Source organism: Panthera leo, chromosome E1, assembly GCF_018350215.1.
Source record: "Panthera leo isolate Ple1 chromosome E1, P.leo_Ple1_pat1.1, whole genome shotgun sequence".
Taxonomy (NCBI): Eukaryota; Metazoa; Chordata; class Mammalia; order Carnivora; family Felidae; genus Panthera; species Panthera leo.
The window spans coordinates 6,622,983-6,649,166 of NC_056692.1; the positions used below are offsets into that span (position 1 = coordinate 6,622,983).

The following is a 26,184-nucleotide window of genomic DNA, read 5'->3' on the forward strand; positions in this document are numbered from 1 at the left end:
TTTGCAGAGCCCAGGGTTTGCTGTGAGAGAAGAAAGGAAACGAAGGTGGTGAGCTAACTCTGGACTCTTAAAATAGACCAGAGTCCTGAAGGGGGGTGGGGAGAGAGTGACCCCAGACCTCAAAGAGAAAAGTTGGCATTTGTCAGATACCCGGGAAAACCCCTCTCTTAGAAAACAAATGGGTCGCTGACACTAAGACCCAAAAAAGCTAGCATTTCTTTCTTGCAGGTGATATGTAGACAGATGTTTTCTATTACTCTCTGTACTTTTTTATTTCAAAGAATTTTTTATTGCTTAAAAAAAAAGGACACCTCTGAAAATAGAAGTTGAAAAATTAAAGTTTCCAGTAATGCAATGACATACTGGGTAGCTGTTACCAAAGATACATATATATGTATTTTTTAATTGAGGATGATCTCTGTGTGCTCCCACAGAAAGGACTCTAAGTAACGTAGCGTGAATAAGCAAGTTTCAGAAGACCTATGTGACCGGTCCTACCAATGTGAAGTGCTTTGCATGTGTGTGTGTGCTTTGTTATACGTACAGAACTAAATCTAGAAGAGGCAGGCGATCACGAGCAGGAAGCAGAATGAATGTGTACGTGTGAATGTGGCTCATAAGTATCCATTACATTTACAATCATAGGAAGGCAATCATGATTTTGTCAACAAGCCTTGCAGCTGGGGATGGTCCCCAAGTCCTTCCAGGTTTTTGGAGTACCCGGGGCGGGGGGGGGGGGGGGAGATGGGGGTGGGGCCAGCAACTGGAATTTCCAGCCACCCTGTCCTTGTCCTGCTCTTTCCTGATTTGCCACTTGGATGTCTGAGTGAGGGTCCGTGACAGGTGCCGGCGGTGGGGGGTGATGACAAGTCCCAAACCACACGTGTTCCATTTCGTGCAGCTCCTTGCTGCCTTTGCAATCTCCGCCGTGAAAGCTCTCCTCTCTTATCTGCACAAAGCAGGAGTCAAAAGTTCTCGTCCGTGTGATTGCAGAATACCGGGCTGGGAAACTTCCTGATAATACCGAAATGATTCCTTCAGAAGAGCCGCGCCTGGGATCGGCTCCAAAGCACTATGTGGCCTGAGCACGTTCTGTGCCGTGCAGCTGGATGATGAACCGGATGCAATTCGGCAATTTAAGAAAAAAAAAGGGGCGGGGGGGGAATGTATAAAGATGTCATCATATCCCACCTGGCTTGGTAGCCCCTCTCCCCATGCTTATGAGCCTGAGCCCCTCCAAAGACCACGCAGACGACCAAGGAAGTGACCGGTCCACAATAGATACTGAGCTAGGAGGTAGACAAAGAAAATCCAAAGAAAGAAAGAGAGAGAGACAGAGAGAGAGACAAAGAAAGAAGGAAGGAAGGAAGGAAGGAAGGAAGGAAGGAAGGAAGGAAAGAAAGGAAAGAAAGAAAGGAAAGAAAGAAAGAAGGAAGGATGGAAGGAAGGAAGGAAGGAAAGAAAGAAAGGAAAGAAAGAAAGAAGGAAGGATGGAAGGAAGGAAGGAAAGAAAGGAAAGAAAGAAAGGAAAGAAGGAAGGAAGGAAGGAAGGAAAGAAAGGAAAGAAAGAAAGGAAAGAAAGAAAGAAGGAAGGATGGAAGGAAGGAAGAAAGAAAGAAAGAGAAAGAAAGAAAGAAAGAAAGAAAGAAAGAAAGAAAGAAAGAAAGACAGACCCCGCTGCAGTTTCTAAGACACATTTGTGGCTTTTATAAACGGCAGCGCGTTCGTTGAAAGAGGCCTTGTGCCACCGGTGACCTTAGCTAATGCTGACGTTCAGGAATTTAAACTTGGGAGCGGCCCCAGCATATCCTGTTCTAAAACCTGAGGGCCAGGGGCATTCTCCCACACTGCGTTCTCCTTTGGCCTCATTCTGTATCCAGTGGTCTCTTTCTTTCCATCATCTTCCCTGATTTCGTTTCAAAAAGCTATGGGTTTCAGGTAGAAAACTGCATGCGGGGCGCCTGGGTGGCCCAGCTTTCGAGCGTCCAACTCTTGATTTCGGCTCAGGTCGTGATGCCAGGGCCATGGGATCGAGCCCCGCGTCGGGCTCCTCACTGAGCGTGCACCCTGCTCTCTCGCGCGCGCTCTCTCTCTCTCCCTGTCCCTCCCCTGTGTGTGCTCTCTCACAAAAATAAATAAATAAAAACATTGTTTTAAATGTGCATACGTCACACATCCTTCCCTCCAGACGCGTCACATTTATAAATGCAGGTCCCCATTTGGAGTAAACACATGAGAAACCACATCATTGAAAACCTGTCTTCACGCTTACCTTGAACTAGAAACAGAGCAAAGGAGACAGATTCGTGCCCCTGACAGGGACGACAAGTTGAAGTGTTTCCCGAAAGCCCTGTGGTCAGCGTCTCAGCCTCTGACCCCCTTCTTGGATTTCACCCCATCAGGTAACCAGGTGAGTCTCTGCAAATCTGCAGATGCCTTTGCCTTCGAGGAGGACAGCAGCAGTGATGGGCTTTCTCCAGACCAGACTCGAAGCGAAGACCCCCAGGGCTCAGCAGGATCCCCAGCGGACAGCAAAGCTTCGGAGACCCCGTTAGCAGGTCCTGCTCTGGGGGCAGTCCAGGTAAATAAACCGCACCTCAGCCCGTCGTGTCTTTGTGGTCCTCAAGGCACACTGCCACCTTTGGTTTCGCGTAGAGACCCCGGTACGTCCCTGGATGGCGCTTCAGATGGGTGCCTCTTCTTACCCGATCCGGTTCTGGGGATCGGTGGGGAGGGGGGGGCAAAGCCTCCAGAAAACACCAAACGAGGAGCCTCTCGGGGCCGTACCCTTTGGCTTACTTGGCTACTCCGCCAAGTAGATGCCTACTATCTCCCAAACTTACGCGCGCGGCTAAAAGAGGCTCTCTGCCATCAGGTGACTCACTAGTCATCTCCTGCATAGAATGTGCCAGCGCAGGCTTCTGGCTTCAAACCCCACGGACTTCCCTGAGTATATTCTCTGCATGGTCCGGGGGGAGGGGAGACCAGGAAGTGCCGACAGGCTGCAAAGCAGGGGGCCCCCGAGGTGCCTCTACGGTTAGCGGGTTTCTGCCTGCCACACCATGTCCAGCCCAGCCCGAGAACGGCAGTCCCCCCCAACCCTTTCTGGACCAATCCACAAACACACAGGCCGTGAGGCATGTGTGTTGCAAATACTGTTCAAAAGCACATTTCTAAGAAAAATAATTAACAGCGGCTGGCGCTAGGCACTTCCCAAGCGTTTCCTTTGAGATGCCACACTGTCCTCCAGGCGGGTAGCGTCCATGTGCCTTCTGATGGAGGGGGGACCCAGGCTGTGTGAGGCCGAGCCCCTGCGTGGTCTCCAGACGCTGCAGATTCCCAACCCCCCTGGAGCTCTTACTTCTAGAAGCCGCACAGAGGCTGGATGGGGGCTGCCCTCAGCCTAGCATGATGGTATTCACGCAGACCCAAAGAGGAGATGTGTGTGGACACACACACACACACACACACACACACACACACACACTGTTCCGGAACCCGTGTTACTCGCGGGTCATCATCATGCCCTTCTGCACGCGGTGAAGCAAGCAAAGCTGGCACCTGCCGAGGAGAAATGGGACAAAGATAACAAGGAGAGCCGAAACACCCAGGCGTGTGTCCCGCGTGGGTTTGTAAGCAACGCGCGTTCCCTTCCCCTGCGCGCGGCGGCCGGGCTTTGCCGCCCGGCTTCTCCAACAACAGCAGACAGCAGTTTGGATCGCTCGTGGCTGTGGTTCCGATGGTAAATTCCTCAGCTTCTGACTTAAGAACGGTCTGAGGAGAAGACGAGTTGTTTTCTGCTTCACCCAGTTCGAAGAGGACAAGCCGGGGGGGTGATGCCGGGCCGGGTGCAGAAATCACTCTGTGATCGTGCCCAGCGGCCCCGCTGAGCAGAGGAGGACACTGAGGCTCCAGAGGAAAGGATTCTGCAGAGGTTTCTCGGGCGCCGGGGCTCAGGAAAGGATGGGGAGGCTGCAGGGGGAGGTCGTGAGCGGCACCCTGTCCCTTTCTGTCACAGCATCGGGTGGCAGGAGAGGGACAGAAGATGATCACTCTTTTTTCCAAGTTCTCAGCATCCTGGAACACGTCTCTCAGAAAGGTTGTTCGTGACACTACACGCACACCCCCCCCCGACACACACACATATATATACACACACCTACATATACACGTGTGCTCATAAGGAACTATACGTAAACACACAGACACCACACACATATACACACACTTTCTTTACATACATACACATCAATGTACATAAACACATATACACACAGACATGCAGACACATGCATACATATTTACACATACACAGATATGCATGCACATACCTATGCATGTATGCACACACATCTACACACGCGTAGACATATATGGACAGACACACATGTATATACAGACCCACAAAAACACACACACGGCACACACAGATAAACACACAAATGTGTACACGCAGACATATGCACACAAACACGTACACCCAGAAACACACACACACGCACGCACACACGTTTTCCCTCCCATCCGCTAACCCCCTTTTTATCATTTTTTGGGTCCTACTTTCCACCGAAATGCCCACACCCACTTCTCCCTCCTCCTTTTTTCTTCAGTCCCGTTATCAAGTCCAACAGGTAGACCTTGTCACAGGTGGAACTCTCAACAGGGTTGACCAGCCGTCTGAGTTCTGGGTTGGCCTAGAACAGGCCATTTCTATACCTGTTTTCTGGAAGAATTATTGACGATGACCCCCTTATCTCTCAACAGTGATCTCAGTTGGTTGACAAATCATATATATATATATATAAAATCATGATATCATGGCCCCTCTACTTTATTTCTACATTTTTTCCTCCTGCATCCTAATATTGCTAAAATTTGGATTTCAGGATCATTCTTCTGGCTCGGAAAATGACAAGAATGACTCAGCCTCACAGCTCAGCAACCAGTCAGACGCGGGCAAGCAAGGGCTTGGGACTCTGGGCCCCTCCAGTGCTGGGCACACTGCTGTGAAGGTAGGGATGGGCCAGCAGGGGGCAGAGCTCTCTGAGTTTAGTGTGGCAACATGGGGGGAGTCACAGGGACCCCTGTGTAGGCTCAGTCCACCGGGAACATCGCGAGTCAGGAGAGGAGAAAGGGGCCCTCCACGTGCATGGACCAAGAGTCGGTTCGCTGTGCAAACGCAGCACGGGTCTTCTGTGTAGAGGAGAAACCTGTGAGCTGTGAGCTCGCGGTTGTTTGGGGTCACAGGTCAGCCAGCATGGGCCTGACTTAAAAGACTTCATCAGGCCAGCCTCGAGACAGCCACAGCAGGTCGAAAGGCACACAGGGTTTATACATGCCATCAGACAGGTAGAGGGGAGTTGGGTTTTATGCAGGGGAAGCAGGTCTGAGGGCTTACGTAACGTAAGGCTCAAATCACCTAAGCCAGTCTCCCTTTGGAGAGAAAGATAAAGGGCGGGTCGCCTTCACAGTAGACTAATAACTATAAGCATTATAGCAGATTCTCGGTTAAATCTTCCCATTATAGCTAATGGTTCACAGAAGGCTCTCTCCTCTTTCCAATTAACTGCCTGCTAACGATCACTGGGTTTTGTCGCTAATCATATTTTATCCCAAATAGCTTCTCTAGGGTCACCACTTAATGAGAGTGGAGATGTCTCTTATGAAATATTTGTTAAAAGAGCATAAGAATCAGCGTTTAAAGTAACAGCCCCAGGTCCCTTCTACCGCATATACACAAAAGAGGTTCTCGTGTTCCAAGTGGACGGCAGGCATTTCCACTTCCCTGTAAATCTCCCTAAACCTCGCTAGAAACCCACTCCCTACGTAGCTGAAATCTTACTAGCAATTCGCTCAGATCAACAGCCTTTGAAATTACAGGGCCGTTGATAGGTTTTGCTCATTGCAGGTGGAGGAAGGAGGTGGTTCACATTATCTATACCGTTGTGTACAAGGAGAAATTTTATTACTATTTCTACCAGCGTAGTTAAGTGTTGCATAGGTCAGATTAGCACTGCCTTCAGCCTCACTGTACTAAGGAAATGTGACGGTTGCCCAGAGGGAGGACAGGTCGATTTCAGTGAAGAGCAGGATTGATGGGCAGCGGATCCGATGGGACTGGTTGTGTATGTGAGAGCCAACATCCCTGCTGGGTTGGTCAGTTCCTGTGAATTCTCAGTTGTTCGACATTCATTATCTCTACCTTAGGAAGATGCTAGAGGGCTTCTCCAAGAAGGAAGCGGGCAAGCTGGGGGGAAGACATCTGTGCCCTATTGGCTTTGTAAGGTCCATTGGAGGCCACTGAGAGAATGTACCAGAATTCCCTGACAACTGTCCAGCCCTATGTAAGGGAAAGGTGTTCTCAATGCAGGCTCCTTGAAGATATATATCAGAGATGAAAAAAAGTAGGATTCCTGTTCTCAAGAAGCCTGTAGTCTAATTGGGTCACAGCCACCACTAACCCACATAGTGTTTTGAGCAGATAAGAAACATGTACCATAAGGGACTTGAGTAGACATTTCTCCAAAGATAAGGAAATTGCCAGGGTGCCTGGGCTGTCTCAGTCAGTTAAGCGTCTGACTCTTGATTTCAGCTAGGGTCATGATCTCAACGTTCATGGGTTCGAGCCCCACATCAGGCTCTGTGCTGAGAGAGCAGAGCCTGCTTGCGATTCTGTCTCTCCCTCTCTCTTTGCCCGTACCGTGCTCGTGTGCACTCTCTCTCTCCCTCAAATAAACTGGAAAAAAAATTTTTTTAAGAAAAGAAAGAAATTGCCAATAAGCACCTGGAAAGGTGTCGAGTGTCATTGGCCATCAGGGAAATGAAACTCAAATTCACAACAAAATACCACTTCATGCCCACCAAAATGGCTCTAGTGAAAAAACAGTAAATAACAAGTGTTGATGAGGATGAGGAGATTGGAGAGCTCTTACACATGGCTGGTGGCAACATAAAATGGTGCGTCCACTGTGGAAAATAGCTTGGTGGTTCCTCAGAAAATTAAACGTTGAATTGCCCTATGACCCAGAAATCCCTCTCCTTGGGTGTATGTCCAAAAAAATGGAAAATGGGTGTCCCAGCAAAATCTTGTACATGAATATTCATGGCAGCACTATTCACAATATTCAAGAGTCGGAATGAAGTCAAATGTCCATGAGCTGAAGGATGGATAAGCTTGTGGTATATCCAGAGGGATGAAGTCCTGAAAATATGATGCTTAAGTGAAAGAAGCCAGACACAAAAGGCCACATACTGTATGATTCTGGGTGTTGTTTTTTTTTTTAATGTTTATTTATTTTGAGAGAGAATGCGAGAGTGTGGGAGGGGCAGAGAGAGAGAGAGAGAGAGCAGGGTGGGACAGAGAGAGAATCCCAAGCAGGCTCCACACTGTCAGTACAGAGCCCAACACAGGGCTCAATCCCACAAACCATGAGATCATGACCTGAGCTGAAATCAAGAGTCAAGACGCTTAACCAACTGAACCCCCCCAGGCACCTCCCCAGTATATGAAATATCCTGAATAGGCAAATCCAGGCAGACAGAAAACAGACGAGTGGTTTCTGGGGACCGCACCAAGGAGAAAATGGGGAGTGACTGCTTAGTGGGTATGGGGTCTCCTGGGGGTGATGAAAACGTTCTGGAACTATATAGTGATGACCTTCACACAACACCGTGAATCGTATACTTGTGAATTGTGGTAGTTACTGGGGCGATTTGTAGGTTACTTGTGTTTTACCACAATACAAAGAAGAGGTTCCTGTTTCTTGGGTGGCCAGCGCCCCCATCAGGGCCAGCAGTGTAGGAAGCAGGACTTCAGTCTCCCCCCCCCCTCCCCCCCCCCCCCCCCCCCCCGGGGCAGGGTATGCCGTGGTGCGACCCTTATCAGACTGCCTCAAAATGCTGCCTGACGCCTGCAGGTGAGAGAGAGCACTGTGAGCTGGGACAGGCTTCCCAGGTGAGCCGGGGTGTGAGCCCCCCGGGGAGAATGGGCAGGACTTAGTTAGCAGGTGCAGGATGGAGTTTCAGACAGCAGGAAATTGCCAGGCAGAGGCGGGGGAGCCCGGTAAGCTTTGGGGTGGGGAGGGGTCCAGCAGTTCAGTGAACTGTCTTGGGCAGGTGGGGGTTTGGGCTTCGTCTCACAGGGCAGGACCCGCAAACTGATTGTCGCGGGGGTGGTTCGTTGTGGGACAGGCCCAGTGCGTGAGCAGGTTTCCCTCAGGATGCCTTCTTGCAGGGGCACCTGGGTGGCTCAGTCCGTTGAGCCTCCAACGCTTGATTTGGTCATGAGCTCACGGTTGGTGAGTTCGAGCCCCACATTGGGCTCTGTACCGCTAGTGTGGAGCCTGCTTGGGATCCTCTCTCTCCATCCCCCTCTCTCTGCCCCTCCCTGGGGCCCTCTCTCTCTCTCTCTCTCTCTCAAAATAAATAAATAAACTTAAAAAAAAAAAAGAATGCCTTCTTGCAAAAAACAGTCACGTACTCTTGAGCCACGGGCCGGACCATTCCCTGGGTTTTATATCCACCTCTGCTTTAGAAAGATATGCTCCCCTCCCATTGGCCAATGGTTCGTTTTCTGTTTTCTACCTAGAACCAAAAAAAAAAAAGAAAGAAAAAAAAATGAACTTACGACCTCAGGATGTTCTGGCTTCCAAAAAGTATGAAACTATGCAGTTCCATGGAGTCAGAGTTCTGTGAGGACAATGGCCTTTGCCCTCCACTCTCCAGAGAAAATGGTCCAATTTGAGTAACTTCCGGAATGTTCCGAGTCCCTGTACGACAGTGGCCTGGAGAAAAAGTTCCCCACCCCTGACTTACCGGCAAGACCAGGCTTGCAGAGTCCCAGGTCGAGGTGGGAACAGATGCCGGGCTGGAGCAAAGCAGGGCCCAGCTGATTGCAGGAGCCCTGCAGAAATTCTCCCAGTGCAGAAGACTGATTGATTAGTTAATTAGAATGCTAATCGATTAAGGAGAAATGGCGCCACCCAGCACAGGGGAATGCTTGTTCTCATTAGCTATGACTTTCCGAGAGAAGAAGCCACCTTGAGAAAACACCAAAGGGGCTTCGGTGGTGGGACGTGTGGCCTCAGAGACTTGCAAGTTGTAGGCTCCTTCCGATGGGTCACTTTCAGATGTGTGCTTTGTGGTTAAAATGGGGACACTGCCCAGTGGGAACCTGCCTGCCGGCTATTTGGGAGCCCCCTCTTCTGGACACCGCTGGTACTACACTTCCCCTGCACAGTTTGCCCAAAGCCTCAGGATGCTTTTATCGTGACTTCCCGGTTCTCCGTTTCAATCTTCTGTAATAAAGTCAGGGCTTGAAAATTAAGATTTTTTTTTCCAGCTGATCACTGTACGGACTACCTTTTGCAGGTTATAGTCATAATCACAGTGTCCTTTTGAGACCTGTTACTATTTCACTGGTATCTTTCAGCGTCCTTGCATCGGTCCCTGAGAGGAAAACGAAGAACATTTTCCCCAACTTCCAGGGGAAAGTAACAGAGATGTGGCAAAGTAATTGTACCAAGTTCAGAAATTTGTCGTAGCTTCCTAGCCTGTAGCTTTAACTCATTTTGGTGCGTCTGAGTCATGTGCTGCGATGGGTAGCTTCTAGAAGGGCCCCTGTGGGTGGTTAACCCTTCTCACGGTAAGTCAAGAATCATTATTCCAGAAGGTGTCACTTCCTGGCCTTATATCAGTATTTGGGGAAAGTATTGGTGGAAAGGGGACTCTATCTTACTTTTTCACCCAAAGCAGCAAAAATCCACATTGTGGATTTTTGAGGACAGGTTTAATTTCATCCAGGATGATGTTACTTTTCTATTAAGTTTATATATTTATCTTGAGAGAGAGAGAGAGAGAGAGAGAGAGAGAGAAAACCAGCAGGGGAGGGGCAGAGAGAGAGAAGGAGAAAGAGGATCCAATGCAGGGCTCAAAATCATGAACCTTGAAATCATAACCTGAGCCAAGTCAGACCCACCCAGGAGCCCCCAAAGTGATGTGATTCATAAGTCAATTTACTGAAGCACTTTACTAAACGTGATTTCGGGTACACATTTGAAGGAATTTTCTTATGACCCCATCTCAAGATGAGATCGTATCCTTTCTTTCTTTTATTAAGTTTTTCTAAATTTGATTTTGAGAGAGAGACGAGAGCACGAGCTGGGAAGGGGCAGAGAGAGAAGGGACAGAGAATCCGAAGCAGGCTCCAGGCTCTGAGCTGTCAGCACAGAGCCCGACGTGGGGCTCGAACCCACAAAACGTGAGATTCTGACCTGAGCCAAAGTCGGACGCTTAACTGACTGAGCCACCCAGGTGCCCCAAGATCGTATCCTTTCTTAGATCGCCTGTTGGTTTTAGCTTAGGGAAGCCTCCTCACCAAAACATAGGCTTACTTACATCTTCCTCTGCGCTGGGAAGGAAATGCTCCTGGAGCCCCTTCCAAGATTCACGACCCTCCTTCTAGAGTGATGCACCTGTCGTAGTTCTGTTGGATAGACACCTTAATGCCCCAGGATCTCTGTGCATGGTGCCTCTGCTGTGTTGTATTTGTGGGATCCGAGGAAGCCCATCAAACAGACCCCCTTCGTGATCCACCCATGACGTCAAGCCACCCCCACCCCCACCCCCTAAAGCACATGCCGTTTCTCCACCCCCCTCTGCAGTCCAAGTCCTTGAGCGACAGTAAGAACCGCCACAAAAAGCCCAAGGACCCCAAGCCCAAGGTGAAGAAGCTCAAATATCACCAGTACATCCCCCCAGACCAGAAGGCCGAGAAGTCACCTCCGCCCATGGACTCGGCCTACGCCCGGCTGCTCCAGCAACAACAGCTGTTTCTACAGCTCCAAATCCTCAGCCAGCAGGAACAGCACCGGCTCAGCTACCCTGGGATTCACCAAGCTCAGCTCAAGTAAGTCGGGAGAGCCTGGCGGGGGGTGGCGGCGATGGGCAGAGGTCAGCCGGCGAGGGCTTGTGCGAGTCTGAGGCACCTGCCGGGCGGGCACCGGGATGCCCCGTGAGTCCCGGATCGTACCGGGTCCTCGTCAGGTGGGTGTAGAATGGGACTCCGTGGAGAACCTGTGCCCATGTCTTTAGGAACCTGAGGCTGGGAGGAAGCAAAGAAATCAGTGCCCAGGTGAAGGGAACCGGGCCAAGAGAAGGGATTAGCACTCTCAGACTGAATGGTGAAACAGAGAGGAGAAACCATGCGAGAATGGTTTTGTTTTTTTTTTAATAATTGATTTTTTTTAAGTTTATCCATTTATTTTTAAGAAAGAGAGAGCAGGGGAGGGGCAGAGAGGAAAGAGAGAGAGAGAGAGAGAGAGAGAGAGAGAGAGAGAGAGGATCCCAAGCAGGCTCCACGCTGTCAGCGCAGAGCCCGACATGGGGCTCGAACTGACGATCACGAGATCGTGACCTGAGCCAAAACCGAGAGTCGACGCTTAAGAGACTGAGCCACCCAGGTGCCCCCATAAGAACGGTTGGTTGAATTCACTCAGCCCTTATGCTTTAGGAAGCAACAGCGCTGAGTGACTCAGTGACAGCCCCCAAAGATTGACTCCTGGACCCTGATGGGGGCGTGTGACCTCACTGTGGGTCACTGTTTAAATGGGCATCCCTTTCAACTCTACAGGTGGGATATAGGTTCCCTCACCTGTCTCTGTTCAGCGTCCGATCAGGTTGGCAATGATGCTGAGTGTTGAATACAGTCATGCTTTACAAGGCGTGATGGTGCCCCCACGGGACAGTGAACCTGCTCAACCATAAGTGGACACGTCCTCTCCCCTCGGCCAAAGTCTCTACCACTCCCTCCTGTCTCCCCAGAACTCAGCTGGAGCTCACTTGCCACGTGTCATGGAGCCCGTACTCTTGTCTTCCTCACCCAGCCTCTTCTGCCGATTTATTAGTTGCCCGATCCTTGCCGGCAATTAGCTTGTGACCTGATCTCAATGCAAGTTGCCCAATCAGGGTTCCGGCCACCCAGTTCCAACGTGCTGGGGAGGCTTTCCCCACATTGCCAAGCCCCAGCCAGGTGCCCTACCGTTCCACTCAATTCTGGCACTGTCTGCCTAGAGATGGCATCAGATCCCACAGGTTAAGGGCTCAGTTCTACAAGACTTCCCAGCCTCCTCCCCCCGTTTCAGATACCAATTGCAAGTCTAGAAGTTGTGGCCTGGGCTTCTGGTTGACCCGGCTATAGGCCAGAGGCTTCCATGACTTCCTCCTTGGGTTCGATTAATTTGCTGGAGTGGCTCACAGAAATCAGAGAAACACCTTATTTACTAGATCATGGGCTTATTGTAAAAGGATAGAACTCAGAAGCAGCCAGAATGAAGAGATGCCTAAGGCAAGGGGTGTGGGAAAGGGTGAGGAACTTCCTGCCCCTTCCACTCCCCCTCGTTCTCCACGTGTTCGCCAACGTGGATGCTCTCTGAACTCCATTCTTTTAGGTTTTATAGAGTCTTCATTACAGGCATGACTGATTAAATCATTGGCCATTGGTGAATGGCTTGACCTTGAGCCCCCATCTTGTCTCCTCAGAGTTCAGGGGGTGGGACTAAAATTCCAACCACAAATCGTAGGGTTGGTTCTCAGGCAATCGGCCCCCACCCTTCGGTGACCTAGGGGCTTTCACAAAGTCGCCTCCTTAACGTAACAAGTGGCACCTTTGGGGCTCTTCTCACTTAGAAATTCTAAGGATTTTAGGAGCTCTGTGCCAGAAAGAGGGTAGAGGGCCAAATATGTAATTTCTTATTGTACATCACAGTATCACGCCCCCATATGTGTATCTGGCCATGTTTTAAGGGCCCTTTTTTGTTGTTTGCTTTTCAGGGAACCAAACGAACAGATGGTCAGAAATCCAAACTCCACTTCAGCACCACTGAGCAATACCCCTTTGTCTCCTGTCAAAAACAGCTTTTCTGGACAAACTGGTGTCTCTTCTCTCAAACCAGGCCCCCTCCCATCAAACCTAGATGATCTGAAGGTAGAGGATTTGGTGTGATTTTTTTCTTTTCTTTTTTCTCTTCTTTTCTTTTCTTTTCTCTTCTTTTCTTTCTCTCTCTTTCTCTTTCTTTTTCTCTCTTTCTCTCTCTTTTTCTTTCTCTCTCTCTCAACAAATACAACAGATTTTTTTAAGCTTTTATTATTAATCTCTGCACCAAATGTGGGGTTCAAACTCACAACCCCGAGATCAAGAGTCTCATGTTTCACCGACTGAGCCAGCCAGGCACCCCAACAAATACATCAGTAGATTTTTAACACCATTTTTACCAACTGATTTCTTGAGTAAACTAGTGAAAGGGAGAATGTATGGGGGAGACTTAAGTAAGTGACAGAATTTTATTTTATTTTTAAAATGTATTTATTTATTTTGAAAGAGAGACAGAGAGTATGAGTGGAAGAGGGGCAGAGAGAGAGAGGCAGAGAGAGAATCCCAAGCAGGCTCCACGCTGTCAGGACAGAGCCCGACACAGGGCTCAACTCATGAAGCGTGAGACAGTGACCTGTGCAACCTCGGGCTACTTTCCTAATTTCTCTACATCGTAGATTGCTTATTTGCACAAATGAGTTATTGTGAGAACCCAGTGGAATCCTATATACATGATAGAGCTTAGCACAGAGAATAGCTGTAAGACTGATGTGACCTTCCAGAACGCTCTTAGAGCTTCGCACGGAGAGGAACTGTAAGATTGATGTGAGCTTCCAGAATGCTCTAAGCCAATGGTCAATTCCATGATGAACTTTTACAGCCTCTGGTGAAATGAAAAAAGTAAGAATCACGTAAAGGGCTTTTCATAAATCTAAGTGTGTTCAACACACCTGATTGATCTTTATTCCAAGTATTTATTTCCTCCTGATGTTTTCAATGCTGAAGATCCTTTCTGTTAGGGAGCAGTGACAGTAGTGGATGGAAGGTGGGTGTTTCTAGTAGAGTTTTGTTTCTTTGTATTAAGCAGGGGTATTGTTAAATAAGAATATTAGTCTTAGTTGACAAGGTGAAATGTTGGTAACCCTATGTCCACCGCATAATTGAAAACAATGTAGTGTTCTGTGAAATCCCCAAATCTGAGAACCTCTGCTCTGAAATGTCACAGCAACTTGTTAAGTGCTGTGCGTGTGAGAGAGAAAGCCATTTGCTCCGAATCGCAGACCTCACGGAGGCCACAGAGGATCAAGTGACCTTGGGCTTTGAGTTGAACCTGGCGTGTTTCAGAGCAGTGCTCAGAACGGGCATATTCATATATATTCAGCCATCCGGTGTTAGCAAAAGAACTAAAGAAGGTGGTTGAAGTGCCTTCCATTCCTGTAATGTGTGAGCACACCTTCTCCCCCCAGTGCCTCACTCCATTTTCTGTGGTTACACCTGTTCGCCTGGTTTCTGCCCCTGTGTTACTCTCTACCCTCCCCCAAGGACCTTATCAGTTTTCCCCAAAACATCAGATTCCTATAGGTCCCCAGGGCCTTCACCATACCAGTCTTTCTCAGTCCCTGTTTGTCTCCCTCATCCCCCTTCTCAGCCTTTGGTCATTATCTGCTCTGGGGGAGAGGTAGGGTTGGGATTATTTCGAATGAAAGAAAATTAATTCTATGGCTGCCAAGGGCCAACACCAGTCACTTGATATCAATCGCTCCTCTGTCTCTTCCACTTGGAATAAAAAATGCTTAGGCTTCACTGAGATTGTTTTAATTTTGCATCCATAAACCTGGAGGAGGATGCCAAGCTTGTGACAATGCCCCCCCCCCGCCGCCGAGCAGTGGGTCACCCACCCTTCACTCCCCACATCATAAATCCATGGAGGTAAAAGTAGGTCCTGTCACCTAGAAAACAATATACTCAATGCAGTAAGCCAGGCACAAAGGGACAACTTTTCTATGAGTCTGCTTTATAGCAGGTGCCTGGCGAAGACAAATTCATAGCGACAGAAAGTCCAATGGCGACTACCAGGGGCTGGGGAGAGGAGCATGCAGAGTTGGTGTCTAATAGATACATAGGTTCTGTTTGCGATGAGGACAAAGTCCTAGAGATGGATAGTGGTGATATTTGCACAACAGCATGAGTGTACTGACCCCAACTGAACTTCATACTTAAAGGTGATTAAATGCTAAAAATGTATGCTGTACATCTTTAACCACAATAAAAATGATTTTTCTTAAAAGTGGTCTACCTTAGGGGCGCCTGGGTGGCTCCGTCGGTTGAGCGGCCGACTTCGGCTCAGGTCATGATCTCGCGGTCGGTGAATTCGAGCCCCGCATCGGGCTCTGTGCTGACAGCTCAGAGCCTGGAATCTGCTCTGGATTCTGGCTCCCTCTCTCTCTGCCCCTCCCCAGCTCACACTCCGTTCTCTCTGTCTCTCAAAAATGAATACACGTTAAAAAAAATTTTTTTAATAAAAAAATAGTTTACCTTAGGATGGGATCTTGGGTCAGGTAGATCTGGAGTTGGCTTGGCCCCAGACAAAGCACAGTCCAGATATGATGTGCCATCTGGCAGAGTCCCCCAGAGATGGCTTCCTCCATGTGCACGTGCTCAGAACGATTGGCTGGTTAGAGTTATGGTAATTAGCACAGATACGAGGAAATGATGACCGTAGCAGCTACCATTTTTTTTTGGCGTAAACTATCAGTCGACCATCCTATATAGATTTGCTTCCACTTTCCACCGTGCAAGATACGTTTTAAATGTGAACATACAAATCAGGACCTCAGAGAAGCTGAATGAATAATGCATCGCTCCTCCTCCTAGATAGTGTTGATATTTACGTGCCGTGAGTGCTATACGGTGGTTTTCTGTATAAGAGAAAGATATTGTTCATAAACCTAATACCGAACCTGATAGCACAGGTGGGAATAGTGGGAGAAATACACGAGTTCCATCAGAACGTAGGTGGACGTGCAAATCTTTTATCTTCGTGAATTTTCTCCCTCACCTGTGGAAGCCATCCCAATTCCATGTGGTCATTTGACGGCTTTGCCTTGTGCTTCCAGAGCCCACAGGCTGAATGCTATGCAAGTTAACCAGCTTGTAAAAATGATAAAACTGGGGGGTTGAACTTAAGCGAGTGACGTTTCTGTCTTTTTAGTGTTATTTTATTTTAAATTCCAGTATAGTTAACATACAGTGTTAGTAGCAGGTGTACAATATAGTGATTCAGCCGTTCTGTACATCACCCAGGGCTCATCACGACAGGCGCACTCCTAAATCCCCATCACCCGTTTCCCCCACCCCTCCTCCCCGCTGGGAACCATCAGTGTGTTCTCTATAGTTAAGAATCTGTGTCTTCGTTTGTCTCTCTCTCTCTGTCTCTCTTTTTTTGCCTTTGTTTTTGTTTGTTTCTTTCTAATGCCACATATGAGTGAAATCAAATGGTATTTGTCTTTCTCTGATGGACTTATTTCACTTAGCATAGTACTCTCTGGCTCCATCCACGTCATTGCAAACGGCACAGTTTCATTCTTTTTTACAGCTGAATAATATTCCACTGTATGTACACACACCACCTCTTCTTTATCCATTCATCTATCGTTGGACACTTGGGCTGCTTCCATAATTTGTCTATTGTGAATAATACTGCTATAAACATAGGGGCGCATGTATCCCTTTGAACTGGTGTTTTTGTGTTTTTTGAATAAATACTCAGTGCGATTACTGGGTCATAGGGTGGCCCTGTTTTTAATTGAGCGATTTCAGAGGTTTTGCTATTGTCATTTGAGATGAGGGGAGGGACAGACAGAGAAACCTTAATTGGACTTGACGACTGGGTGTGTGGGGAGAGGTGCCACCTGGGAGTGTGACACTGGGGGCAGAAATTGGGAGGGCAGAATGGGGATCTGATCTGAAGGGATGTTGGCAAGTGCATTCAGTTTGGGGAAACTGAGTCACGGGTACCACCAGGACAAGCGAGGGGAAATGTCTAGCCAGTTTCCACACAGTTAGAAACACACTGCCGTAGTTCAGCTCAACTGTGCCATCAGGCTAGGCACAGAAATTTTGGAATCTAAACATTAATACAAGCGGGGGGCTCAGTTAAGCATCTGACTTCAGCTCTGGTCATGATCTCATGGTTTGTGAGTTCGAGCCCTGCGTCGGGCTCTGTGCTGACAGCTCAGAGCCTCGAGGCTGCTTCGGATTCTGTGTCTCCCTCTCTCTCTGCCCCTCCCCTGCTCATGCTCTCTCTCTCTCTCTAGCTCTCTCTCTCTTAAAAATAAATAAACATTAAAAAATATTTGGTATTGTTTGCATAGCGGGTCAGTTCGAAATACAGGACTGACTGAAAAGGAGAGCAAATGGAAAGAGTGGGAGGGAAGGAAGGAGAAGAGGAATAAAGGAAGCAGGTGATGTGATCATATCTTGGAAAAGGAAGAAGTAAGAGGAACTAATAAAGGTGACCCTTAAAACAGGCAATCAGAAAGATAAGGTAACGAAGGTGGATGTTCTCCCAAAATATTCACATTTTGCAGAATAGGAATAAAAGGGGGAAAGCATTGAGAAAAGAGTTTGACTTCTCATTAAAAAGTTATACATGGGGGCGCCTGTGTGGCTCAGTCAGTTAAGTGTCTGACTCTTGGTTTTGGCTTAGGTCATGATCTCATGGTTCGTGGGATCGAGCCCCGCGTCGGGCTCTGTGCTGATGGTGTGGAGCCTGCTTGGGATTTTCTCTCTTCCTCTGCCCTTCCTGTGCTCGCTCTCTCTCTCTCTCTCTCTCAAAATAGTTATACCTTCAAAAAAGAGTTATACATGGTAACATCACAGTATGTGCATTTTTTTTTGCATCTTGTTTCTAACAAACTGGAGAGCCAGAGAGCATGGGAGACAGACAGGGAGAGAGAGAGAAATGGGAAATTTAAAAACTGGGAAAATATGAAAGATTTTAAGAAATAATTGTTCGTGCATTTTAGTTCTCATAATGGTCTTTTATCTGTGTGTTTTTTGTAATGTACTTATTTTTTAGAGAAAGATATCAAAATATTTACAGATTAAATTATTTGATTTGCTTCAACATAATTCAGGAAATGTGGAAATGGTTTGGGGATTAACTGAACCCAGACTGAACATGAATTGATCATTGTTGAAGCTGGTTGATGGGTACATGCGGCTCATTATAATTTAAAATTTTATCAACTTTTGTGGATGTTCGAAATTTTTCATACTACATGGTTGAAAGAGTTATCAGGGAATAAAAGACCTGTGAATGTAGGAAAGAGGTGTATACAAACCTTTGTCCCAACCAAGCCCACCCAGACTAATATTCTGAAACCTAAAGTAAACTGAACCCAACAAGTATTCATGTTATTTCAGAATATGAGCTGCATTATTTAATGATGTAGTTTAAAATATTCAGTGCCAGAACAGAGCCTAAAAATAAATGTAGAACTCATTAATTTTAAGGAACTCAAAGTTAAAACAATAATGGGTTGCCATTTCGCACTTTTTCAAACCAGCAAATCTAAAAGAAAATGATAAAAACAATACCAGAAAGAGGAAGAGGAGAAGGTATATTTTTTGCCTGTGGTAGTGTGAGTTGTGGTGATCCTTTTAAAATAACTTTTAAATGATTGTAAGGTGGTAATATATTTACTATTGAAGCGTGACAATGTATGGAAAAGTAAAGAGCATTTTAAAAGATAATTGAGGGGCGCCTGGGTGGCTTTGGCTCAGGTCATGATCTCATAGTTCGTGAGTTTGAGCCCCACTTTGGGTGAGCTCAAGCTCTGCTTCCAGTGAGCTCTGCTTTTCTCTCTCTCTCCCTGTCCCTTCCTCCCTCCCTCCCTCTTCCTCCTCCCTGTCTCTTTCCCCCTCACTCCCTTGTGCCCTCTCTCTCCCCTCCCAAAAAGATCATTGATTCACAGCCTTGCAGATCATATTTCCTTATAGACTTCAAATGCAGATGCACATGATTTGTTTGCAAAGTTATTGTTGTCAAGTAATTCTGTAAAAGCATGAATTTCTGGCATGCTTTTTTGTGTAACTTACCATGAACCTTTTTCATAACTTTCAATATTCAACTAACATTTTAATTTTGATTTAATTTTTTTAATCTTTATTTACTTTCGAGAGGCAGAGAGACAGAGTGCGAGCGGGGGAGGAACAGAGAGAGAGGGAGACACAGAATCCGAAGCAGGCTCCAGGCTCTGAGCTGCCAGCACAGAGCTCGACGCAGGGCTCGAACCCACGAACCGCGAGATCATGACCTGAGCTGAAGTCGGACGCTCAACCGACTTGAGCCACCCAGGCGCCCCTCATTTTTATTTTTAATAGCAGCACATCATTCTACCACCTAGTTAATATTCCTCTGTTGGGCATTTAACTTGCTTCCAAATTTTTTCTGTTAAAAATGTAATTTGCACATACATTTATTAATTTATCTGATTATCTCCCCAGGCTAAATACCTGGGAGTGGAATTCGTGAACCAAAACATATGAATATTTCTTGGGGCGGCTGGGTGGCTCAGTCAGTTGAGCGTCCCACTTCAGCTCAGGTCCTGATCTCGTGGTCTGTGAGTTCGAGCCCCACATCGGGCTCTTGTGCAGGCAGCTGAGCCTGGAGCCTGCTTCACATTCTGTGTCTCCCTCTCTCTCTGTGTCTCTCTGTCTCAAAGGTGAATAAACATTAAAAAAAAAAAAACCCACAACATATCAATATTAAAGTTCTTGCCAAAGAATTCATATTGTGAGATGTCTGTACTGAATGTGCCAGAAAATTGGAGGAGGAGCCAAGATGGCAGAACAGCATGGAAGTTTTTTGCGTGTCTCACGTCCGTGAAATACAGCCAGACCAACACTAAACCATGCCGAATGTGTGTACCAATCTACTGCCAGAAGCAGTGCGCTAAGGCAGCATTTATCAAACATCAAAGGGTACACTGAGTCACCTGGGGCTCTGGATAAAATATAGGTCCTGATTCAGTAGGTTATGGGGAGGGGATCTGAGCCTCTGCATTTCTAGCATGTTCCCAGATGCTGTTGGTGCTGCTGGTCCAAGGACCACATTTGGAACAGCAAGGTGTTTTAAGAGCTTTCTTTAAAAACATTTTTATTTGAGGGGTGCCTGGGTGGCTCAGTCAGTTGAGCATCAGACTCCTGATTTCGGCTCAGGTCATGATCTTGCGGTTCATGAGTTCGAGCCCTGCGTCGGGCTCTGTGCTGACAGCTCGGAGCCTGGAGCCTGCTTCGGATTCTGTGTCTCCCTCTCTCTCTGCCCCTCCCCCACTCTTGTTTTCTCTCTCTTTCTTTCTCTCTCTCTTTCTCCGTCAAAAATAAATAAACATTAATTTTTTTTTAAATGTATATTTTGTTTGTGAAGCATTGGAGTATGTCCATGACCCATTTTGGGGTGTTGGTTTATTTGGGGGGCGTTATTAAGCACATTTGGTGCATTGAGCTTTACTGACATTTTATTATTTGCCCTGCAATTTTTTTTGTCTGAGATTGCTATCTGCGTTTGCATTTTCTTTTTGGTGTTTTTGACTTATAGGAGTTTTTGTTTGTTTTAATTTGAAAGCATGAGCAGAGGAGAGGGGCAGAGAGAGAGAGAGAGAGAGAGAGAAAGAATCTTAAGCAGGCTCCACACTCAACACAGAGCCCAACACGGAGCTCGATCCCACAACCCTGGGTTCATGACCTGAGCTGAAATCAAGAGTGGGGCACTCAACTGACCGAGCCACCCAGGCGCCCTGGAGTTTTTGATTTTTGCTGTCAGTATTTTTATGATCACTTTCTTGGCTTTCAGGCTCAAAAGATCTTTCCCTACAAAATATCAGAAGAGTATTTCCCTTCCCTATATAGTCTTCTAGCTGTTTTATGGCATTAACATTTAGATATTTAATGTTTCCTGTTTTAATTACAAAAGTAATATCTTATGTGAAATATTTAGGGGCTAGAGATAAGGAGAACCATTGTTAACATTTTGGGCTATCGTTAGCCATATATTTTCATCTGCGAGCATAGTTTAAACACACACACGCACACACACACAAAGGCACCTCGGTGGCTCAGTTGGTTAAGCGTCCAACTTCAGCTCAGGTCATGATCACACCGTTTGTGGGTTCAAGCCCTGCGTCGGGCTCTGTGCTGACAGCTCAGAGCCTGGAGCCTGCTTCGGATTCTGTGTCTCCCTCTCTTTCTGCCCCTCCCCCACTCACACTCTGTCTGTCTGTCTGTCTGTCTCTCTCTCTCATCCAGCAATTCGCACAATTTTTCACTTAATAATATACCATAAACAATTATTCATTATTGTATGTCAACAAATACATATAGCATCAGTCTTAAGGGATTTAGACATTCCATCATTTGTAGGCACCGTCATTAATTTAGTTCCTGTATTTTTAAGTATCTGTAGTTTATAATTTATGAACATTATAAAAAATGCAAGGATGAAATAATTAGATGTGAATCCACATAATAATAATAGCAAACGCTTACACCACAGTTACCATTTGCGAGACACTATTCCAAGCACTTTACAAATTTTCAGCCACTTTAAGCCTCACAAAACCACATAAGGTATGATTCTCTCCATTTTATAGAAAGGGAACCAAGGCACGGAGTGATCACTGAGCTGGTAAGAGGCAAGGTCAGGATTTGAATCTATGTTCTTTTCTCCGTACATACTCTCTGTCTCAGTATATCCAGCCAGTTACTAAAATTAGGACAAAAGTGTTCATGTAGAACCATGGATCTCAAAAACTGGTCCAAGGACCAGTGATATCAGCATCCCCTGGGAACCCGTTAAAAATGCACATTCTCAGGGTGCCTGGGTGGCTCAGCTGGTTAAGTGTCCAACTTCAGCTCAGGTCATGACCTCGCAGTTTGTGAGTTCGAGCCCCACGTCTGGCTCTGTGCTGACAGCTCGGAGCCTGGAGCCTGCTTCGGATTCTGTGTCTCCCTCTCTCTCTGCCCCTCCCCTGTTCATGCTCTGTCTCTCAATAATAAATAAATGTTTAAAAAAATTTTTTTAAATGCACATTCTCAGGGCACCCGTGTAGCTCAGCCAGTTAGGCTTCTGACTCTTGATCTCAGCTCAGGTCTTGATCTCAGGGTCATGAGTCCCAGCCCCGAAATGGGTCCCTCACTGGGAGTGGAGCCTACTTAAAAAAAAAAAAAAAATGCAGGGGCGCCTGAGGGTGGGTTAGTTGGTTAAGCATCAGACTCTTGACTTGACTCATGATCTCATAACTGTTGAGTTCGAGCCCCCATTGGACTCAGTGCTGGCAGTTGGGAGCCTGCTTGGGATTCTGTCTCTCTTTCCTTCTCTCTCTGCCCCTCCCCCACCTCAAAATAAATAACTTAAAAATATAAAAGTAAAAAGTAATTAATTAAAAAAATACACATTCTCAGCCCTTCACCCCCACCCCAGCGCCACTGAAGCAGAAACTCAAGGCTGGGGCCGGGGTGTCTGTGCTGTAGTCTGAGGACCAGTGGTTCGGGCACGTGCTCGGGTTGGAGCACTAGGGACAGAGAGAGCCTGGTAGGGAGAGTGCACTCACCTAGGAGCGGAAGACCAGGAGTCTCCACCTGCTTTGGGATGATGGGTTGCCGGCTGATGGCCAAACCCAGGCAGAGATCAGTTTTCTCATCTACAAAATGGGGACAAGGACCAGGCTGGGGCTTGGAGGCTAATAGAGTAGGTGACCCCTATGGTTCATGTGGGCTCTGCATTTCGAGCATTCTGGGATGCTAATTTAAAGCTAATGTAATAAGGGGCGCCTGGGTGGCTCCGAAGGTTAAGCCTCCGACTTCGGCTCAGCTCACGATCTCACAGTTCGTGAGTTCCAGCCCTGCATCGGGCTCTGTGCTGATGGCTCAGAGCCTGCAGCCTGCTTCGGATTCCGTGTCTCCCTCTCTCTCTGCCTCCCCCGCTCGCATTCTGTCTCTGTCTCTCTTGAAAATAAATAAAACGTTAAAAAATGTTTTCAAAACAAAACCTAATGTAATAAGAAATTAAAAATAAATACGTCACTGTCCCTCAACAGCTCACTCACCACGCCCTGGTCTCCCTGCAGGTGTCTGAGTTGAGACAGCAGCTTCGCCTCCGGGGCCTGCCGGTGTCTGGGACCAAGACGGCACTCATGGACCGGCTGCGGCCCTTCCAGGACTGTTCGGGGACCCCTGTGCCCAGCTTCGGTGACATCACGACGGTCACCTTCCCCGTGACGCCCAGCAGCGCGCTGCCCGGCTACCAGCCCTCCCCGCCCGCCAGCGCCTTACCCAATGGCTTGTACCACTTCGGCAGCACCAGCTCAAGCCCCCCAATCTCGCCCGCCTCCTCCGACCTGTCGGCGGCGGGGTCCCTGCCGGACACCTTCAACGACGCGTCCCCGTCCCTCTGCCTGCACCCGTCCCCGGCCCCCGCGTGCGCCGAGGAGAGCCCACTGGGCGGCCTGGGCGCGGGGCCCCCGGCCCCCGAGCTGGACGCGCCGGACTCGGAGAAGGACAAGATGCTGGTGGAGAAGCAGAAGGTGATCAACGAGCTCACCTGGAAGCTACAGCAGGAGCAGCGGCACGTAGAGCAGTTGCGAATGCAGCTGCAGAAGCAGAAGAGGGGCCTCGGGCCCGAGAGGCCGCCCCCCTTCCTGGCCGTGCCCGTCAAGCAGGAGGACGCCGTCCCCAGCTGTCCATTTGCGCCCCAGCCGAGACCTGGGAAGAGACCGGGCCCTGCTCCCTGCGCCTCCGAGGCCCCGGGCCGCCCCGACGCCCTCCCCTCCACGTTTCTCAGCCCCCAGTGCTCCCCTCAGCACTCCCCGCTGGGGGCCGTCCAAAGCCCCCAGCACATCAGCTTGCCCCCGTCCCCCAACAGCCATTACTTCCTTCCCTCTTCGTCGGGGGGCACGCAAGGAGAGGGTCACAGGGTCTCCTCACCTGTGGGCAGCCAGGCATGCGCGGCACAGGTAAGAACGCCTGGGCCCGGTGCACCCAGCTTTCTGGAAGTGGGGTGTGGCTTGGCAAGGCTAAAAAGCTGACTTTGCAAGTTTCGGTGGGAAGGGTTGACCAAAAGCAACTTCTGGACTCTGCCGCCGTCCCCAAGCCTTCAGGGTGGACCGGACTCCCTTCTCTGAAATGGAGGTTGGCAAAATTGCCTTCTGGAGGGCTAGATAACGAGTGTTTTGGCTTCTCTGGGCCATGTTGGTCTCAACGGGACCCTTGTTGCGTGAACTCAGACATCTGCAAGTGAGTGCACGTGGCTGTGTTCCAATAAAACTTTATTCACAAACGCAGGTGGTGGGCCAGATTGCCACAACCCCCGTTGTCAGGATTCCTTGGCATAGAGCCTTAGCGGGGGCCAAATCAATTCATCGAGAGAGCCAAAGGGGGGGAGCTACCAGACCTTACTATTCGTTGCATGTATTGGCTTGCATAGGGCAAATAGCTACTGACCACCTAGCATGTTGCAGCCCCTGTTCTGGTCTGTCTCTGGTCTGAACTAGCCAAACAAAAATCCCTGCTCTCGTAAGAAGACAGACAGTAAATAAAATAAACAGGTAAACTATACAACATAGTAGAAGAGGATACATCAGGTGGAGAAAAAGGAGGCTGGGATGGTGGGACATTTGCAGATTTGCAACTTTAAGTCAAAGGTCCAGGACCATTCGAGCAAATCTTTGAAGGAGGTAAGGGAGAAAGCCTTGTGAATATTTGGGGTGAAGGTGTTACAGGCAAAGGAAAAACAGCAAGCCTAAGGGCCGTGAGGTGGGGGAATGCGTGGAATGTTCAAGAATCGGAAGGAAGGCCCGTGTGGCCAAAGCAGAATGAGACACAGTTGTAGAGACAGCTTACGGGAGGAAATAGTTCAAAGACTAGACCAAGGTGATCATCAGAGACTTTCCTTGTCCGTGAAGCTAACGAATTATTGGGGAAGTCTACCGAAGTCTACCTGAGAAAGAAACTTACATCATCAAAAGTTCTGAAATCGGTGAGAAAGGAAATAGGAAGAAGACTCACATTGGTGACCAGTGTTAACAAGCATGCGTCTGAGTAATCTCGTTAATTTTCACCATGACCTCATGCACTCTAATTCCTTTTCCTTTCTTTGCCACAGTTTACAAAGCACTCTTTGAGGATATGAACAGTTACACGATATTACATGATAAAAAGATAAAGAACAATATAGAATAACATGCCTGATCTGGGCTTATGGCAGTTAAATGCTGCACAAAGCACTGGGGGAGGCAGGGGGAAGCGGGTTGGTCACGAAGGGCTAGAAAGGTCCAGGAAGGTTTTTGCAAAGGGGTTGGACTCAATGAGAAGTGTAGACTTAAAAAAGGAAAGTTGGGGGCGCCTGGGTGGCTCAGTCGGTTAAGCGTCCAACTTTGGCTCAGGTCACGATCTCACAGTCTGTGGGTTCGAGCCCTGCATTGCGCTCTGTGCTGACAGCTCAGAGCCTGAAGCTTGCTTTGGATTCTGTGTCTCTCTCTTTCTCTGCCACTCACGCTCTGTCTCTCTCTTTCTCAAAAAATCATTTTTGAGAATGAATACTTTAAAAAATTTTTTTAAACAAAAAAGGAAAGTTGGGAAAAGAACATTCCATGTAGGAAAAGGTAGGGAGGTACCATGCACAGGGCACACAGAGGGAAGTCCGTGGCAGTTACTGGAATACAGGCTTTTGAAAGAAATAGTACCTGACCTGGTTTCGGGTGGAGACCCTACACGGTGGATGCAGGGGAGGCATGGAAAGTTTTTGAGCAGGAGGTGATGTGCGCAAAGCCAGAATTGAGACATTGATCGTGGGATTAAGGGAGGTTTGAAAAGCTAAAACACCAGGGCAGGGACCAGGAGTCTCAGCAAATGTTGTCCAGTATGCTGCTGGTGACCAATGAACTCATTGCTTCTTCCTTTCAGAACTCAGGGGCACATGAGGGCCATCCTCCAAGCTTCTCTCCCCAGCCTTCCAGCCTCCACCCCCCTTTCTCTGGAACCCAAGCAGATAGCAATCATGGCGCTGGGGGCAATCCTTGTCCCAAAAGCCCAGGTGTCCAGCAAAAGGTAGGCACCTGGACAAAGGTCTAAACTTTGCCTCTTCCCTCTTCTGTGGCCTCGTCCTCCAAATGATGAGGCTCAAAGGCAGAAATAAATGGGGTGGCTCAGTGAGTTAAGCATCTAACTCTTCATTTCCGCTCAGGTCATGGTCTCACGACTGTGAGATAGAACCCAGGCTCTGTAAGGTCGGGCTCCACACTGGGCATGGGGCCTGG

General features: G+C 48.1%; 1 protein-coding gene across 2 annotated transcripts in view; it reads left to right on the forward strand.

Moving 5' to 3' along the window:
- Window positions 1–26,184, forward strand: part of MYOCD (myocardin) — a 108,932-nt gene that overhangs the window by 72,954 nt on the left and 9,794 nt on the right. For both annotated transcript variants that reach the window (XM_042915582.1, XM_042915583.1), the window contains 6 exons: window positions 2,403–2,581; window positions 4,887–5,012; window positions 10,662–10,906; window positions 12,829–12,982; window positions 22,999–23,883; window positions 25,832–25,975. In XM_042915582.1, coding sequence (XP_042771516.1) covers window positions 2,403–2,581; window positions 4,887–5,012; window positions 10,662–10,906; window positions 12,829–12,982; window positions 22,999–23,883; window positions 25,832–25,975 — 1,733 coding nt within the window. The remainder of the gene's footprint in view (window positions 1–2,402; window positions 2,582–4,886; window positions 5,013–10,661; window positions 10,907–12,828; window positions 12,983–22,998; window positions 23,884–25,831; window positions 25,976–26,184) is intronic.